The sequence below is a fragment of the Lepidochelys kempii genome, chromosome 16 (genome assembly GCF_965140285.1).
Source record: "Lepidochelys kempii isolate rLepKem1 chromosome 16, rLepKem1.hap1, whole genome shotgun sequence".
NCBI lineage: Eukaryota > Metazoa > Chordata > Testudines > Cheloniidae > Lepidochelys > Lepidochelys kempii.
In genome coordinates, this window is record NC_136395.1 from 9692696 (window position 1) to 9713043 (window position 20348).

The following is a 20348-nucleotide window of genomic DNA, read 5'->3' on the forward strand; positions in this document are numbered from 1 at the left end:
TTTTATTGAAGGCTGAAACCAAATAGACATTAAACACCTCAGTTTACTTGATTACATCAATTATTAGCTCTCCTTCCCCACTAACCTACACTTGCCTTTGTCTTTCTCTTGCTCCTAATGTATTTAAAGAATCTCTTCTTATTGCCTTTTATGTCCCTTGCTAGGTGAAACTCATGTGGTGCCTAATCCTTTCTGGTTTTGTCCCTACATGCTTATGCTATTTGTTTGTACTTCTCCTTAGCACTTTGTTCATGTTTCCACTTCCCATAGGATTCCTTTTTGATTTTCAGGTAATTAATTTGATTTTTCAGGCTCCTGATGGAGCCATATTGATGTCTCACTATTCTTCCTACATTTCCTTTGCATTGGAATAGTTGGCAGTTTTGTGCTTAACATCTCCTTGAGAAACTGCCAGCTCTCCTGAACTCCTTTACCTCTTAGATTTTCTTGCCATGGGACCTTATCCACCAGTTCCCTGAGCTGATGATCGGGGGAGGCTGCTGGTAACACCTGAACAGGTGAAGAAGAAGTGGAAACAATACTTTGAGCATCTCTTAAACGAGACAACCCCATTTAGGGCAGAGTTGCCAACATGGTGCCTGATAAAACAAGTTTATTAACTACAAAAGAGATTTTAAATGACTACAAGTAATGAGGCATACAAGTCATAATTGGTTACAAATAAATACAAAGTAAATCACAACGAATACCTAACTTAATCAACTAAGTGAATTCAAAGCAAAGATCTCTCTTACCACATTGCAGCAGTCTTCCTGGCTGAAGTCCTTTCAGCCAGTATCCCTCCCCAGTCCAATGATGCTTCCTTTGTCCTTCAAGTATTGTCAACGCTGTAAGTGGAGATGAAGGGAGAGATGATTTGGGAGCTTTGTTCTTCCTTCTTATATTTTTCCTTCTTGTTGAGGGTCATCTCCAACCAAGGTTCAGGATAAATCTGTTGGATGGGAATCCTCAGCTGTTTCTTTGTCAAAATGTAAATCTTTGCACAAATCTTCCTGCCAAAGAATGGCCAATGAACCAGGTGATAGTCCACTTGATTTTGTGGATACCTGGCTGAGGCTTTGGCTAGCCTTTTGTCTCTGGGGAACTGGTTTGTTGCTGTTTTCAGTACTATCATACAGTAGAATCTTATAACTTTACATACAATGTTGCCACACATATTTTACCAGGACAATGGTGATCAGCAGATTATGAGTTTTTAAATGATACCTCACAAGGCATACTTTGTAAAAGATGCTATTAAAAGGGGCACATGTAGGGATACAGACTGTCACACCAACAGGATAGCTTCTGGGCTTTTATAGACCAAGAAAAGGCATACAATAAAGTGGACAGAAGGATGTTCACATCAGTGCTGAGGAAATATGGAGTGACTGAAATTTTAATAACTATGGTGAATGCCCTATATAGATCACCTAAAACAGTGACCCAAACATTTTTTGGAATTAAACATCCATTTGAAATGAAAGTCAGACTGAACCAGGGATCAGCCTGGACCAAGAGCCGGCCCTAATTCTGCTGCTGGTTATCATATTGATGGACTATGTCCACAGGAAAATCCCAGTGGGGAAAGGTGAGAAGCTGCTATATGCTGATGACATAGCAATAATGGCATCCTCAAATGAAGTTCTAGAGGTAATAGTAAACTAGCGGTATGACCAGCTAAGCTGGCAAGGGATGAAAATGAGTATGATTAAGACTGAGGTTGTGTGAGGCAGAAAACTGGATGTAGAGATTAATGGAGTGAGACTAAATCAGACTGACCAGTTCAAGTACCTTGGCAGCTGGGCCATGGAAGATGGCAAGCTTTAACATGAGATTTGGGGATGCTGGAAGACTGAAATAACTCAGGTGGTGCATTTGACAAGCATATTGTGACAGGGTGGGGGAACCCCATCCAGTGCAAGGTGAGTGCACCCCATCCTCCAAGCCACCCTCTACCTCAGGGCAGCTAATGTCAATATAGTTGTCTTTGCCTCCGGGACAGTATGGCCAGTGGTCAGTCAGTTCAGCTGCCCTTGTCCTCAGAGCTAGAAGACCTAATGGGGTAAGACTTGATATGGTTGCCCTTACCCACAGGGCAAGAGGCCTAGTGGCCAGAGCCAAAGGGGTTGCTCTAACTCGCAGGGCAGGGAGGCCTAGCAGCCAAAGGGTCTGCCCTTACCCGCATGGTAGCCAGGGTAGGGGTCTAACCTGCTCCACCAGGTCCCGGCCCAAGACCCTAACAGTGGTAGAGTGCTCCACAACTGAGTCATCAGGGCTCCAACCAAAACACGGCAACTTCCCACAGGGCTATAGCTAGTCCCCCCAGCCACTTCCTACCATGTCTCTCAGAGCAGTAGTTGGGGCAGCATCTGGGTCTCTAGGCTTCCCAGCACACACGGGTCCCAGTGACTCCAATCCCTACTGGGCATCCATAGGGACCTGGGCATCTGTCTGGGTCTTGGCGCCACTGGCTTCCGCGGTCGGGGTTCCAGCTGCGCCCAGGCCGGAGCCTGCAAGGTGCCTCCTTGCTCCTCGGCAATTAACCCCAGCCTGACTTGGGCTGGTCCCTACTACACTAGTGTTGCACTTGGAGCGTGCCCGGCAGGGACGGGGGGTGGTCCCCTCCCCCATCCCGTGCAGGGTGAGTGCCCCCCACCACCCATGTGCCGCTGAGACTGAAAACCCAACGGAGCGCCGTACAGGGCAGAAGCCTGGGCAATCCAGCGATGGCACGTTCAGCGTCCACAGGCCTTGAGACGAGAGGTCTTCACGCCGTGAGGGGAGTTACACAAAGAGACAGGTTTACACATGAAAGGGTTGGGATGGAAGCCGACGCCTGTGATGTGGCCAGCAACATCCAGGACAGGTGCGGAGCAGGACTGAAGGGCACTTGGTGAGGACAGCATGGCAGGGGGCTCGAGGGGAGGTGGCAGGAAGGCTCTGGGGTCTCTATAGCCAGGGGAGCAGGCAGCACCCGGGGGGGATCTACGGGGAACGGGCCCTGAGAGCCCTGGGCGCTCAAGGGCGCCCCGCAGGCCTGCGGCAAGGCGGAGCCGGCTCCTAGCCCCTCCCGCCGCAGCCCGGAACCTGCGCGCCGAGGAGCAGTTTCGGGGGGGGACGGGGACAGCGTCGGACCCGACAGGGCTGGGGGGCGACAGCGGGAACGGACCGGGCCGACCCTACGGGCACTAGCGGGGGGGTGGGGGGGCCCGACCCGGCTGGGCCCGCCGCCATGTTCGCGGGGCTGCAGGAGCTGGGGGTGGCCAATGGGGAGGACCTGAAGGAGACGCTGACCAACTGCACCGAGCCGCTCAAGGCCATCGAGCAGTTCCAGGTGGGGAGCGCGGCCCGGGGGGCAGGGGCAGGGGCTGCGGGGGCGACGACCCCCGGGGGGGGCATACCCGGATGGGGGCTCCCCGGGGCTGGCGTTGCTCTGCCCCAGCAGCGGCCGGAGCTCTCAGTTGGGTCTCGGGCGGCCTCCCGCCCCGGTGGGGTCGTTCAGGGCCGAGGTCCCAGGACTTGGGGGGGCGGGGGGGCGGAGCTGATAACTCCTCGGTAAAAAGGGTTGCGGATGCCGTGACATCCCATCGTGGTGGTGTCCGGTGGCCGCAGGGTCCTGTCCTCTGACACCTCTAGTTGTTTCTGATCCCGGCCTCTGCCTGCTGCTGGACATGGGCTTAACTTTCTCACCGCCGGTCATCCTCCTGTTGTATTGCAGCCTCATTTGCTCTCCGGCCAGATCTAGCAGACGAGTTGTGGGGCAACTTCAATGAGGGATTTTAAAATCGATCCAGGATATTTTTTTTTAATGTCATAATTGAGACAAACGTTGGAGGCCCCCATCACAAGGAGAATCTTAAAAAGCAGCTTTTAAAATGAAGGGAGTCTCTCTCCCAATTGAATAGGATTTGACAGTTGTGAGAGTAGCTTTCAGGTTTGGGTTTTTTGCAGCTTAACACAGGATGAAATGTGAAAAGGAAGCTTTGGTTACTCTTGGCTCTTAACACAGTGGCGCTCTGTAGTATCTTTTCACCTCTGCAATGTAATTTTCTGTAATACAAATGGAAGCTGACTGTGTATGTTAAGTGGCATCTCTAAAACTTCATGGAACTATTGCATGTGTAGTTACACAATGCTTCAGTGTTTTTAGGATTGGGGCATAAAGCTTTGGTATATTTCGGCAGTGGCAGTTTATATATTTAGATAATAAAATTGGGTTAATGGAGTTTAGCATAAGCTAGCCAAATGCATACGTTTTAAAAGTCCTGGTAGATTGTTGAATGATTAGAGAAACATTGTAAGGTACTTCATGCCCCAGATTTAAGGATAATTAAAATAAAAAAAAACCTTGTGAATGTTTTTGTATACAAATGGATAAATTTTAATGGAGCAATACTTTTTAAACAAATAAATAGTCCTCTGCACTGTTTACTACCTGTGCCTAGGAGTCAGAGGGATGGACAAGGACTCTGTTATGCTAGTGTGTCCACATTTTAGTGTTGCACTATTGCATGAGAACTAGAAAAGGAAACTTGCTAGTCTGTCTTCATTGTTGAGTTAAAAAGTAAATAAATGGCATCAGTGATGAAAAGTGTACTAGACTTTTAAGTTATTTCATCATTAATAGTATTATGCTAGTGCTAGTAACATAACTAAGGACTTTTTTTAAAATGTTATATTGTTTCTTACTCAATAATGACCATTTAAATTGAGCTGAGTGCTTACTTTTTCTTAACATAAGTCATTTTAGTACTGTCTCTTGTTATTTATTGCCAGCAAGAATTTGTGTTTAATCCAAACTTATAACTCTGTATGGTGTTTGTTTTGCTAGACAGAAAATGGAGTCCTTCTGCCCTCTCTCCAGTCTGCTCTGCCATTCTTGGACCTCCATGGTACTCCTAGGCTGGAATTTCATCAGTCTGTATTTGATGAGCTGAGAGAGAAATTGCTAGAGAGAGTTTCAGCCATTGCCTCAGAAGGAAAGGTTGAGGAAAGGTGTGTTACTGATCATCATTAGAAATTAATTTCAAAATTAATCATGGCAGGTAAAGTTTTCAGAAAGCTTAAGTGACTTAAGCACTTTTTCAAAAGTGACTTAAGCACTTAGGACCCTAAAGAGTCACTCAGGAGTTGTGAAAACTTTACCTGGCAACTTTTCTTGCTTGCATGTTTCCAGATACAAAAAGCTGGAGGATCTGCTGGAGAAAAGCTTTTCCTTGGTCAAGATGCCATCTATACAGCCTGTGGTGATGTGTGTCATGAAACACCTGCCCAAGGTAAAATCTCTTGCATCTCTTGGTTACAGCCCCTTTCATTCTCTGCTGTTAGCTGGGCTGTATGCCACGTTTGCAAACTCTTCAGTCAATTTATCATTCACTGGTAGATAATTTGGCTTATGCTTTGTTTGATTCTCATATCAGTTAATTTAATGTAGTTCAAAAGCATTTCATATTTTCATATTTCATAAAGTACACACTAATTAGAGAGAGAAGTTTGTTCTTCTGTTTTTAAAATGTGCATGCCCCCCCCCCATCCTTCCCAAAAATAGTTTGAGCTCAGTGGTAGGGGATTTTTCCAGAACTGATTTATATGGCAAGTATTTTAAGGATGCAGCTAGATTTCAAAAAGGGGCAATATTTCTGGAAAAGGGTACTTAAAAGGAAACAACTCTTCATTTAAGGCACTACTGCATCTTTAATGTAATAGCTTCAAAACCTGTACTAGTGCTAATGTGATGCCTTCTCTAAGAAGCTAAATACTTTTAAAACCAGGGTGGTATTGAAGGGGCAGGGTCATGAAAGAAGGGTCTCTGCTGTTGCCTTGGGTTTTAATTGCACTGGTTGTAGATGTTACTGGCCAATGCAAGGTTGTGATTTAGATCTGCCTTATAGTCAACTACCTACCATTTTAATAGTCAGGTAGGTGAACCCCTAAATTCTTTACTGACACTGCACTGTTGTTTACAGGTCCCTGAAAAGAAACTGAAGTTAGTGATGGCGGATAAGGATTTATACAAAGCATGTGCCGTGGAGGTGAAGCGCCAGATCTGGCAGGATAACCAAGCTCTGTTTGGTGATGAGGTGTCCCCATTGCTGAAACAGTACATCCTGGAGAAAGAAAACACTCTCTTTAGTAGTGATCTCTCTGTCTTGCACAACTTCTTCAGTCCCTCTCCAAAAATGAGACGTCAGGGAGAGGTAACAGCAGGGAGAACTTTTACAGTGAAGTTTGGAATGGAATTCTCCAATCTCTGTCTTGAAAAGAGAGCATATTGGGTTCCTATACTGCCAGCATCATCAGATAATTGAGTGTCCATCTGGCCTTACAACTTTGCTACCACCTGAAAAAAATTATTTAAATATTTTGGCTAGTTATTTAATGTTAGTTCATCTTCATTAAACAATTCTTAATCAAATCAACAGGTCAATCTTATATTTAATAGTTACAAATAAACATAATGTTCAGTATTGTTATATTAGAATAGCACCTCATGACATAAAGTAATAGGTTAATCTTTTGTTTAAGCAGATTTTTTAAAATAACATTTAAATAGCTAAACAAAATGTTTAGCCAATAATATTTTCCCCCAGTTCTGTTTATCAGTCTGGGATTTAATCCCATGCCCATCGTTACAGTATCTAAGCACCCTTGGCGGTTAAATCAGGGATTTGGGGGTTTTACCATTTTTATTTTGTTTTTGAAGGAAATTGTAATAGTTCAACAAAAACTTGGGAAGAAGCCTCAAAAGCTGCATATGTAGCTAGCCTATGGGACAGTGTGATCTTATTAATGTTCCCTTCGCCTCAGCCACTCTTCCCTCCTGCTGCATACTACCTCGTTAACTTGTCTTAAACTCAGTTGTAAGTTCTTCAGGGCAGGGATTGTGCCTTCCTATGTAATTGTAGAGTGCCTGTTGCAGTGGGGCTTTTAGACACTCCCACTATAAGCATTTTATTAAAATGTTAAAACAAAAAACAAAAAAAAACCCAACATCTATGCCCTAAGCAGTGTTTTTACTCCAAAAAGGGAGGAATGCCAGATACTCCATGAAGTCTCTAGGGACTTTGTTATTACTTTTGATTTTACGTGGTGGGCACTCTGGAACTATGGTGATAGATGGCAGTATAAAACCGTAAGATCACTTTTACAACAAAAGTAATTCCTACTGGTATACTTGGTATAACAGATCAGATTGTTTAGCAAAGGGAACAGAAGGTCTTGCAATTACAAAAGTCTAGACAAAAAACAATTAAAGCACAAATGGAGTTGAAATGCTGAAAAAGTCTGGTGTGAAATGTCTTTTAAAGCTGTATGTTTTAGTTCAGGCATTCCACAACTGATGGGGCAAATAATGAAATAGTTTGAAAGCTGTCATGTAGGAAAATCTTTTGGTACTAAGTGTGCGTTTTTCCATTTGGGCTTTAGGTGGTTCAGAAGCTGACACAGATGATTGGGAAGAATGTGAAGCTATATGACATGGTGCTACAGTTCCTAAGAACATTGTTCCTTCGGACGAGGAATGTCCATTACTGCACGCTACGGGCAGAGCTCCTGATGTCGCTGCATGACCTGGACATCAGCGAGATCTGTACTGTTGACCCCTGTCACAAGGTAATGAATAGATGGACCAGGCACAAGTGGTACTTTGGAATTTTCAGTCTGAGCAGCTCTCATTTGTGCCTGCTGCCTTGAAGGTCAATAACCCAGAAGGGATATTATCTTCAGGCATAGAAAGCGGTTCAAACCTCAAGTCTGAAATTCTTATAGTCCTTGGAATGACAGGTTCAAATCCCAGCAGTGTTAACAAAGCCCTTTGTCTTTGCGTGGTAGATAAATTGTTCATCATGCTGTCTGTGGTGCTTGGTATAAAATCTTAAAAAGCAGTGTACCATCTCACCTACATGGATGCTGCCAAAAACAAAGTTCATGCCATTGGTTTGCCCCAGTGTTCTTGGACAAAGTTTCCTTCCCCTCCTTGTTGTGCATAGTCCTATGCACAACCTGATGGTCTTTGCCCAGAAGTGATCGCATTTCATTAGTTTAGTTTGTGAAGTGCTATGGATCTTGAAATATAAAGAGCTAAAATTAATAATTATTAAAATATAAGAAGTTTTGCTAGCTTATTTAGCCCTGCATTGGCATTTATAGTGTGAATTAAGTCATTCATCCACTATAAATGCAGAGTCACATTCTATTCTCTACACTTCTGTCCTGGTTACATTATTTACAAGGTTTATTTCTCATGCGATGTGTGTTTCTGAAGAAAAGATACCAGTGATGAGAAATATATTTAGCACCTGCACAGTGGGCTCCATGCACTTCAGAAACATGAATTGATCAAGACCCACAACATCGTTGTGAGGATTATGTGGTTTTAATATGGACGGGGAGACCAACACATAGGGGTTATGGCTTGTCCAAATTTCCAGTGTACGTCAGTGGCAGAGCCAGGAATAAAATCCGGATCATCTGACTTCCAATCCCATGTTTTTACCACCAAGTGATATTGCCCCCTCAGTTACCATGTACTCCTTCATGTATGGCCATGAGATATGTTCACATACTACATGGTATATAGTACGTGTTAATTTTCAGGCAGTGCTTGTTGTGGGAGAGGAAAAGGTGATGCCAGTTGAACCTGCTGTACAGCAGCTTCATAGAGCGATCTTGGGTGTTTGGATGTCTGCTGGGCTTCCTCTGCTCCTGACATCCAACTCCCTCTAGAACTTCCCAACACACACAGGACTGTACAAGCAGCAGATACTGCTGGTCAGAGGTTGATGCTGTTTGTGTGGATGGGAAACTTTGTCTTCCCCCTTCACATGCTGCCACATGAACCCATGTTCTGTTGCACTGATGGAGGCATTTGAATATAATTCGAATACCTGCAGGAGCTTAATGTAAAAGGCTCGCCGATTAACGACCTGTTTTGTCACTAGATCTGAAGCCTTTGAAAAGTCGGCAAGAGTCTTAAAACTTATGTTTGGTGTATCTAATGTTGCAGCCTCCTGTACAACTGTTGGGGACGGTAGGAAAGGCTTATGCCTTTAAAGGTGTATTTAATTAAATATCGAGCCAACAGTGTTACTTTGACGCCTTGAGGTGATTCATATATTGTAATGCTAGTTTAGAGGAGTTGCCATGAGTGTGTCATCAACGTTTCCTTTCTTTGCAGTTCACCTGGTGCTTAGATGCCTGCATTCGGGAGAAGTTTGTGGATAACAAGCGAGCTCGAGAGCTGCAAGGGTTTCTGGATGGAGTGAAGAAAGGACAAGAACAAGTACTGGGGTGAGCAGTTCAGGCTCATGAAACTGAGGGGTTGACAGGGATTGCTCCCATTATCCAGAATGGCTGAGAATTACTTCAGTTGTTAATTCTCCACAAGTGTCTAGTAACAAAACCAATCATTGCCAAACACAGTCCTTCTTAGTGCATTCAGCAAGACAGGTTTATTCTCAGTATCCTGTCCCAGTAACCTGTAACTCTAATCAGTGGCCTGTAAAATAAAAGTTAAAGAGGTTGTTGTTTTTTTTTCAGGCGGGACTCACCACTTTTAAGCATCTAATTAGTGATCTAAGGCAGAAACATATTTCAGTTGATATAATCAATTAGGTTTTATCATTATAGTTTTTGCTGCATGTCTTCCTTCCCTCATAGGTTTTTAACCTGGCAGTCTCCCTTTAAATATACATTGAGCCTATGTATAGTGTCTCAGATTGGACAGGTTGAACAACAAGAAATGGACATGACCAAGGTTGTTTTTTCCAATACAAATACTTTCTTGAGAAGCAGGTAGTCTATGGCTGGGTTTGTGGTTGGGCCATGGGGTTTGTTAGTGTATATATAAAATGCATTTGTGGTTCTGTTTCCCTTCAGGGATTTATCAATGATCTTGTGTGATCCCTTTGCCATTAACACCTTAGCTCTGAGTACCATACGGCATCTGCAAGAGCTGGTTGGGCAAGACACCTTACCCAGGGTGAGTCTGAGAAACCTGCACAGATTACAAATGAGCCCTGTTCTGGTTATAATGAGACTGCATTTTACAGCAAGGGAGAAACTGACTGACAATACAGGAGAACCAATGAGACTGTGTGCTGTCAAATGCACAGGTAAACTGAAAAAGCGGAAAAACATACATTTTGTAGTAATTTTAGGTGTCGTGTAATTATGGTAGGTACCAGAGTAACAGCCGTGTTAGTCTGTATTCGCAAAAAGAAAAGGAGTACTTGTGGCACCTTAGAGACTAACCAATTTATTTGAGGATAAGCTTTCGTGAGCTACAGCTCACTTCATCGAAAGCTTATGCTCAAATAAATTGGTTAGTCTCTAAGGTGCCACAAGTACTCCTTTTCTTTTTATGGTAGGTACACAATTTTCAGACAAATGTGATTTTTCCAAGTTGACAGTGCCCCTTAACTTTTTTCACTCTCTACTAGCTACATGCTCTTCTAATTATGCATACTTGCAGGCAACTGCTTTCTGTCTACTTGAATTCCTGCTTCAGTTACAGCATTCTTTACTCCCTGTGCTAAACTTGGTGTCTTGCTTTGCTGATGGTAGGGGGATAAAATAAAGTCAATTCCTGCTGAATGGTGTAACTGGAGAGTTATTTTTCTTGTACACTTGATTGACCCATCTGAATGTAAAATTACAGTTGTTGCTCTACATTTACATCAGCCACTCGGAGAAGAAGATTATACACTTAATTTTGTGAGGCACTCGCTCTCTGTAATGCTGTGTTTGGCTCCCCCTGTTTGGCAGGGGAGGCAGAATTACATCGGTAATGTTGGCTGGCAAGTGACCACCATTCAGCCCTAGAAAGGACTTAGAATGCGGTCTGCTGTTTGTATCCTCAGTTTCCCTGGTATGAACTGAGTACTCACAGTCTGTGCAACAAGAACGTGAATCTTTGCCCCCAGTGGATCAGGACTCAGATCCTATGATGGGAACCATACAAGGATCTAAAATAAACCCTTCCTATATTTCATCTCTTGCACTGCTTTTTCATTGTCAAATTAAATCATTTATTTTTATCCTTTCAAGCTTGCAAAAAGGCTAATATCATTTTTAAACACTCTGTATTGGATATTTACTGACAAACACGTATAGTTTCATTCTGCCACATATTGTACTTTATTATGTCAAATTGTTTTTGAAAGTTCTCTAGCCAATTGTCTGATCAGATGGCCTGAATATCTCCAAGCACACTGTAAAAGGTTACAATGAGGTGTGTTCTGTAGCATTTGCAGCTGTTTGGGGCCCTCTGAGCTATAATTCATTATTTAAATCATAGAAATTGACATCCCCTAGCAGTATTTGTGATCTAATGTCTCTGGATAATGCTTCTGAATCCAAGAAAACCACTGAATATAAATGACTTCCAAATAAATCTCCAACATGTACAGAATTGTGGAAGAACATAACTTTTATTAAATTTGAATTTCCAGGAAAGTCCAGACCTCTTGTTGCTGCTAAGGATGTTGTCTCTGGGACAGGGAGCCTGGGACATGATTGACAGCCAAGTCTTCAGGGAGCCTAAAATGGTAAGCTTCTTGAAGAGTATTTCCTCTTTGATTTCTTTGTCTTCCCCTCTCTCAAAGACTCCTCAGTGTCACCTTTTCCAAATGCCTCTAATAAGCACTTGCAGAATTTGTAAATGTCCTGATTGTACAGATGACACCTTGCATTTGCATGCACCAATAGGTTGGGAGTGTACACAAGTGGGTCCTCTTGGAAATCCCGCCCCCCCCCCCTTTTTTTTTTTGCAGTCTTGAACATCTGGGCTTTAACTTCTTTATATCTCAGTTTTACCTCTAACAAATTCAGCACCAATGGCTCATAACTCCCGGGATCTCTGCCCACAATGGTGAGACTGTAGATCAGAATGAATGTGAAAATAGTATTTCTGGGGCTGGCCCTGAAGTGTGATAGCAGCTCATTGCATTGTCGTTCAGGGGCTAGCACTTCTGCCTCCCCAGTGTTGTGATAGGGATGGTGTGGAGGTAGCACAGTCCACCCCTGGAAGCATATTTTGGATCGCTCAAGTGACCCTCCTGCCACGTTCCCTCTGGCCTGCACTCTGAACAGGTTTGGTAGCTCTTGGAGAAGTTCTATTCAGCTATCTACAGAAGAGAGGTTAACCACAATACTGGGCAGTGGGAGGACCTCTAAAAATTCCACTGCGGTTTCTGTTCTGTGCTGCAAAGTGGGACAGCTCTTCCCAGGGAGGGTGATTGAGGCATTGACCGTATAAACTACTAGCTGACTGCACGTTTACCTCCATGATGTACATTTTCCATAGGTGTTTGCATAGGTGCTGGAACTAGGGGTGCAACTGCACCCCCTGCCTTGAAGTGGTTTCCATCACATACAGGGTTTCCAGTTTGGTTCAATGGCTCTCAGCACCCCCTACTATACAAATTGCTTCAGCACCTGAGGTGGTTGTGCATGAATAGTCAGATACTAAGGTGATTAGGTACTTGCATGGCCCTCGACAGAGCCTGGGCTTACCTCATAGCTTAATTGAAAGGTTCCTTCTTCACCTGTTGGTGCTGTATGGAGAAAGCTCCATAACCTGCTTCGTTTTTAATGACCTTTTTGTGGTTCCGTACGCTGCCACTTCCCGTTGTTTTAATTTGATATAAAATAAGTAATTTTCAACTGCTGTGGGCATGGAGGAAATGAGTGTGAACTTTCCCCTGGCACTCCTCCTGGGAGCATGACTAAGTGTGTAATGGTTAATACTGGTTCAGGGAATTAGCAAGATGACTTGTACTCATTACCATACTGCTCTGTCCTTACCCAGACCCTCTGTGTCCAGCACTTGCAATAATATAGGATAAGGTGCTCTAGACCAGATGTGTATATCACCGGGTAATTCTGTTACAGCAAAAAATTCATTCAATAGTTTTTTTGTGTACAAAGTGAAGGATAGTTTTCTGATTAACTCTTTATATTCTACTGGAGGACATGAAAAGAGAGGTCAGTGGTTAGAGCAGGGACTTGGTGTCTGGATACCAGTGTTTTATGTTCCTGTCTACCATTGATATGCTGTCTGGTCATAGGTAAATGGTTTACCTTAGTTTTTCTAGCTGTATGATGGGAATGTTACATGCTTACCTAAATACTTTGAGATTCTTGGATGGAAAATTACATACATGCAGACTGTTTGTTTTTTTTATATTGCAATGGCTTTTTTCCCCCTCTAAGGAACATGAGTTGATCACCAAGTTCTTGCCGATGCTGATGTCTTTTGTGGTGGATGACTACACATTCAACGTAGATCAGAAACTGCCATCAGAAGAGAAAGGGCCAATTCCCTACCCCAGCACCATTCCCGAAGCTTTTACCAAGTATGTCATCAACCTACATACATTAGATCCTTTTTCAAAGCAAAGCATTAGGCTATGTCCACACTACATCATTATTCACACTTCTGTGTGATGTAAGTTACACTGAAGTAATTTGTAAAATAGATGTAGTTTTAGGTAGCTAAGCTATACTATAGAAGAAGCCTGGCACAATTAAGAGAAAAGAATTAACCCTAATTAATTCAAGGCTTCAGTTCCATTCATGTAGCTCTGTCAGTGGAACACTTGATTAAAAAGACACCAGAAAAACTACAGATCTTGAATAGATCAATAGAAGGGATCTCTGGCAAGAAGTATGAGAGAGGCAGCGCTGCTTTGGAGTCAGTGAGGGTGCTGTCCAGTTTAGAAGTTTCCAGTCAGAGAGCTCAAATACTGTGGCCTTTTAATCAAGGGCTCAGATTGAAAGTCAACTGCACAAGAAACAGAATAAAACACTAAGGACCTGATTCAGCAGGGTACTTTAAGTACACGAGTAGTCACACTGACTATAAAGTTAGGCCTGTGCTGAATCGGGGCCTATGAGAATAGAATAATATTGTCTTGGTGCCTTTGGCCTGAGTTATTTCTACATGGACCCTACTGAGGAGAGTCAGTTGTAAGCAGAGCTGACATTAAAAAGAAAATTTCGCTGTGTAACATATTGCCAAAATTAACCAACCATGAGCTACTGCTGCTTAAACCAGGTGGTGCATAAGTGGGTTAAAGAGACCTTGGAGTGAAAGCACAAGAGGTTTGCTATATTACTTAAAGATTTGGTTACCCATGGAAGAATGAAGATCAGTTCAGGCCTTCATAGTGGTTAGAAAGAGAATAGTTCTGTGACTAACACACATGGCTGCTGCTCAGCAGTAACGGAATTAGGGAGGTGTGAGTGACTGATCGTCACCACTGTTTTTAAACTAGGCACATCAGATTGTTTTGCCCTCATTTTCAAGGAAATGGCGCCTGTGTCATCCTCTTATCATGTTCTCTGTGTCCTCTCTATTTGAAAACATTGAAGCAACCTGGGTGGAGCAATATTTCTTACTGTTGATTTTTATATAGGCCTGGCCCACAGAGGTGGACCATCACATTAATGACAGGTTTCAGAGTAACAGCCGTGTTAGTCTGTATTCGCAAAAAGAAAAGGAGTACTTGTGGCACCTTAGAGACTAACCAATTTATCTGCGCATGAGCTGTAGCTCACGAAAGCTTATGCTCAAATAAATTGGTTAGTCTCTAAGGTGCCACAAGTACTCCTTTTCTTTTTGTCTTCTTAAGGTCCTCTTTAGTATATGGGTTCTTGTTCTATTGGTTAAGAAACTTTCTTTGTGCCATAACAGATTCCTTCAGGAGCACAGAATAGCCTGTGAGGTTGGGCTATATTACATACTTCACATAACTAAACAGAGGAACAAGAATGCTTTTCTCAGGCTCCTGCCAGCACTAGGTGAGTCTTGTTTTCCTCTTACGTTTTGTACCCACTTGTCATATATAGAAGGCCTAGAAGGAGGAATATAAGGGCCTTGGGGATGAGTGTGGTTAGTGTTGACAACTCTTGGATTCTAGTTTCAGGTCTGCTAGTGATTCACTGTGTGAGCCTTTGCAAGTCCCGCAAGTTTACTTACCTGTTCAGTGGTGATGTTTTCCTACCAAGCAGGAGTTTTGTGAAGATTCTTGAATGTTTGTAATTCCTTGGATGAAAGTCACTGTACTAGCAATGTGATTAGCTGTAGGCTGGTTGGAATATTACTAGAAGATAAATTGTCTCTCTGAGCTGGTAGCTTCCTGCTCTAAACAGTCCCCAAAAGTTTCAGTGGATCAGAACTTTCCACTTTATCCAAAAAAGGAACTCGCAATGAAACAACACCGAATGTAGCCCAGGCTTAGCTGCTCCCAGAATTCTTCCTCAGTGGCTGCTCAGCCCACATCCTGGGTTCTTTCCCACCTCCCTTTATACCTAGGTAGGGTAGTGAGCCACCTGCAGTGGCCAGTCAGAAAAGTGCACAGAAAGTTTTTCAGCAGGCTCGTCTTCTGCTAATATGGTAAAGCTTTCAGGCAAATGCTTGCCTGCCTGTTAGTCATTGTCCTTCGTGTTGTGCAGCTGAGACATTCAGTGACCTGGCCTTCAGTGATATTTTCCTGCACCTGCTCACCGGTAACCTCACGTTGTTGGGTGATGAATTTGCGCTGGAGGACTTCTGTACCAGTCTCTTTGATGGGTTCTTCCTCACTGCCTGCTCAAGGTAACTGACATCCTTCTTCAGAAAGCACAATATTTACAAGATGAATGAGACAGTTCACACCTCTCTGAGCTATTGTTTAGCCTGTCTGCAGACTCTTCACTTAGCTCACACTGGAAAGACTATGATAGCCGTTGCGGTGGTTTTTTATATGTTTAGATTTTGCAACCAATTCTGTAGCAATAAAATAGCTGAAAAGAGAAAGTGTTGATTATAAATGATTACACAAACCCTAAATTGTTATTCAGAGACAGAAGGTGCAGTGGGGCAACATCCTCCTTACAGTGCAGTAGCAGATCGAATTTCTGCTTTAAACGTTAGATTTAACTTCAGCTCTCTAATTTATAAATGCACATAAATAACCTGTTAGTAGTTCTAAATGCTTGTATTAATTCCTGGCAAGCCTATAGAAGCATAACATCCTGTAGCATGCAAGCAATTCCTTTACAACTTAAGTATTTTTGATGATTGAGAACAAAACTCCCAGTGTTTGAACACCCAGGCACTGCTCTGATGTTGTTGCTGTAGCTTTCTCTCTAACGTGTGGTTGTGTTCTGTACATTGGTTTCACCACTTTACAATTGCTCTTTACAGAAAAGAGAACGTCCATAGACACGTGCTAAGATTGCTACTTCACCTGCATCACAAAGTGGCACCTACCAAATTAGAATCACTCCAGAAGGCTTTGGAACCTACCAAGCAGGTAAGAAGGGTCACAAAAGGAAAAGTAATTGCAGATGAAGGCAACTGCATTCCCTGAAGCTGCTTACCAGGGCTTATGTTCTGTTTAGACTAGCAGCTTTCAGAGTGTCTGGAGTATTGACTTAATTATATCATGACTTACTCTTCCCACTTTCCTCTGTGTTGAAACACTCCCAGTAGTCCTAGTACTTACTGTTCCAGCTAGTAACAGCGAGAATGAAGTGTGACTCTTCTTTCGTTTGTTTGTTTTCCCAATGCTCATTCCATAGAGCGGCGAAGCTGTGAAGGATCTTTATAACCAGCTCAGCGAGAAACTGGAGCTTCGCAAACCCAGTCCAGCCCCGGTGGCTGAAACTCCATCCATGGAACTGACTTTGCCCACAGTGCCCACCCCAGCCTCGCTCTGAGCCACATGAGCGGGACTCTGAGATAAGAGAAACTAACCTTTGCGTCCTGCAGAGTGGAGGCGTTTCAATGTACTGCTAAGTGTCTCTGGCTACCATGGTGGAAACTTACCGAAAACCACTGAACCTTTTGCAGAAGCAGGACATTGTCAGACACTGCAGTTTGTCCTTGAGCACTGTCTCTTGCTGGCTAGAAGGCTCAGTATGCAGTGTGTTGCATAGGTTTACTTTGCCTAAGGATAGATAGGTAGCTTCTTGTGGATCTACCCAGCTTGTATAATTTTTTTCAAAAGACAAGTCTTATTTTTAAACCTCTGTATCTTCTTGCATTTTTAGACTTACAATTTTCTGGGGCAGTAAAACCCTGGTTGTGTAATCAGGCAGAGGGAGCAAACCCTTGAAGTCTGAGCAGTTTCTCTCTTTGCCCCCAGCTTGCTTCTTTGGGTCTTTAAAGCTGAGAGATGGTTCTCAACAAAAGGGAACAAGGCTGCAGATTTTATATATTGTTCAAAACTGCTGCTTCCCTGTGACCTCATGGAGACAAGTGCTGTGCATACCTATTGGCCAATCCCCATGAGAGCAGGACAGCCAGGGCAGGGCCTAATTACAGCTCCCTCTTTGGGTTTATGGATCGCCCTTAGACATAGGGGGTGACATAGTTGTAGTGCACCTGACAAGTTAGGCACCTGCTTCTGATGTCAGGGGTTGGCTGTTCACCAACCTGATCCCCAGTTTATTTCACGGCAACTGGTAATTGGCAGCCATCCCGGACCTTGGACAGCAGCCCCAGTAGGAAGGAGAGGAGAGGGTTGGAAAAGATCAGGAGTTTCAATTTAAAGGCATGCTTTTTGTGGAGCCCCAGGATTTCTGGCCATGTGGGGTCTGGTCCCAAGGGGGGCTTCTCAGAACCCAGAGTCACAGGCAGGCTGCACCTCCCATCACTCTCACATCTCCCCTCAATATTTGTACCCATCTCCCTAGCTCAGGCTGGTTGACTCGCTTTGTACTGAAGAGCGTCCACGAGGTCACTCCCCTTCATCCTCACATGATGCTGCCCTGATGCTGTGGCAGCGTCTACTGGGGCCATCACTGGGACCTGGAAACTCAGGACATTAGTAGGAACGGGGCAGATGTGTTGAGTTGCTGCCAGCAGGTGACTGAGGTCCCCAGTCCAAAGTGAGCAGTGCTTGATACTCCCGATGGTCCAAAGACCATAGAATCATAGGACTGGAAGGGCCATCAAGAGGTCGTCTAGTCCAGTACAGCTCCTGGCCAACTGCGGGACCCTTGAGGCTCCTTACTGGCCAACCTGCCATTTGCCATCTCTTGCCTCATTGGTCGAGGGGGCTCTGGCGCTGCCGCTGAAGTGGAGCAATGGAACGCAGATATGTGGGCTGGCCCCTTGGAGGCTAGCTGCACTGAGCAGAGGGCCACCCAAGTCCCCTCACTCCATGCTTGTGGTGGTTAGGCACTTGGAGATGGTTTGCATGAGCCAACATACCACCAGAGGGGCCATGGGCTCATAACAAGACTATCCCTGCCCTCAAAGGGCTGCACCAAAGGGACAGGGGAGTACAAGGAAACAGTGGTCAGCATGGAAAGTAGCAACCACAGCACAGCAGCTGCCTAACCACTGTTAATTCTTTTTGTAGACATCACTGCAGAGAGGAGCCTGCAGGAGGAAAAACCTTGCAGATGTTTTACGGGAAGCTACTCCCATGTTTGAGGGGTGGCATTGGAGAAAGTGTGTGTATGCCAGGATGGGGTTTCCTGGAGCCACGGGCTCAATTTCTGCCTCCAGGACACAGCTCTGTAATAAAAACACCTAATTGTTCTCAAGCGTTTTTCATCAATAGCTTTCAAAGCGCTTTACAAAGGAGGTCAGCGTCATCATCCCCATTTCACTGGGGAAACTGAGGAACAAAGCATTGACGTGATTTACCTGAGGTCACCTAGCAGGTCAGTGGCAGAGCTGTGCATAGAACCCAGGTCTCTAAGTTCCAGTCCAGTGATCTCTCTATTCTCTCCCTCACTCCCTCTGATGTACTGGGGCTAGGCCATGGTTGCGGCAGTCACTCAGGGTTAGTACTGCAGTAGAGTTAGTTGCTTTAGGACTGCTCCTGTCCCCCGGCTGCTATACCAGTAATCCTGCTCCCAGTGCACCCTCCCTCCCCATTCCATATGCTGCTAACTACCCTGTGGCACATACCCTCCCTGACTCCCTGTAATTTGGGAAGGGAGAGCAAGGAGCAATGGTATCTGAGGCTGACTGCAGACAAGAGGGAGACCATGGATCTGAAGCTGTTGGAAGAGCCGCTCTCCTGCCAGAGTTTCCCCAGCTAGCAAATCACGGACAGTCGACCAGCCTGCATGCTGGCCCCATGTGGTTTCCCCCCAGTGACCACCACACATCCATCCGTCCCAACTCCCCAGCTGCTTCTGTTCCTTGGCCACCCTCCTTCTCTGGCTCAGGGGTTTGGTTGGGGAGGGGGCACCTTGGCAGCAGTAGAGAATGGAAGTAGCTGCATAACCCATACTCTCAGTTGGGTTGGCTTGTTGCAAAAGGAAAAGATGAAATACAAAATGTTGACGCTCAAATAGCTTGTATGATGCGTGCTGATTGGAGCAAGAAGGGTTATGCCTTCAAAATATTGGAGTTATGAATTTCTTAAGTTACAGAAGAGCAAAAAGAAGGGAAACACTCTGGGTAGAGTATCAAGAATGGCCAATTTTCAAATATTTATTTTTTAAAATTAGATAATTTTTCAAAAAGTGAACATCCTAGAGAGTCTGCTTCTATCCGCAGCTATTGCTATGCAAACTTGGAGATGAAAACGCTTTCATTTTATTGCCAGAAATTACAGAAACTTCTGTTTCAAGGAAAATCTCAACACAGTCTCAACTAGAAGTTGTGTCTATGATGCACTTTCTCTCTCTCTGTGTTCCCCCTGGCCCTGAGTGCAGACTTCGGAACTCTGTATTGCTTCAGAGATCCTGTCTGCAGTGGATCTTTTCCTTTCCTTGGGTCTGAATGTGTTCTTGTATTGGATCTTGCCACTCTTGACTCACCTGGCAAAATAAAACTAGACTATCAAGCAGCAATTTTTATTTATTTATTTATTTATTATGAATTCTCATTGTGCCTCCATATGTGAACAGATGTTGCCTTGTCTGGGTGTTGTGGACCATGAGTCATGGCAGCAAAGATGCAGTGGTGTGTGTTTAATCCCTAAATGTCTCACATTGGGTACCTGGAATTAGTGGACACCTCTGATAATTTTGGCCTCACTCTGTGTCTCAGTTCCTTAGCTGTAAAATGGGAATAATACCACCACCTAATCTTCAAGGGGTGTTGTATAGATAGATAGATTCAGTAAGTCTGTGAAGCACTCCGCTAGTAAGGTGAGAACACATGCCTGAGGAAACTAATAATTCTGTATTCACTGCAGGGTTTGAATGGCGTGTGGTAAATAAGCCTGTGGGCCACACGTTGAATGAGGATAAGAAGAAATACTGGATTAATTCACTGAATGAGGCAGGGGTCCTTTAGAAAAAAATGTGTGAGCATGTAATTAAAGCCTGCATTATAATGCACATGCACAAGAAGGCTGAATTAAGGCTGTATTCTGGAATTTCTTAATTTG

At 44.1% G+C, this 20348-nt stretch overlaps 1 protein-coding gene across 1 annotated transcript; it reads left to right on the forward strand.

The window, feature by feature from the left end:
* The first annotated feature begins 3181 nt into the window (after window positions 1-3181).
* NELFB (negative elongation factor complex member B) lies at window positions 3182-19802 on the forward strand. Its single transcript, XM_073313737.2, has 13 exons — window positions 3182-3337; window positions 4835-4998; window positions 5180-5279; window positions 5970-6200; window positions 7429-7614; window positions 9179-9291; window positions 9880-9982; window positions 11454-11549; window positions 13216-13358; window positions 14699-14805; window positions 15460-15601; window positions 16193-16301; window positions 16570-19802. Exons 1-13 carry the CDS (start codon window positions 3236-3238, stop codon window positions 16705-16707), a joined length of 1734 nt encoding a protein of 577 aa, XP_073169838.1. The 5' UTR covers window positions 3182-3235; the 3' UTR covers window positions 16708-19802.
* The last annotated feature ends 546 nt before the right edge of the window (window positions 19803-20348 follow it).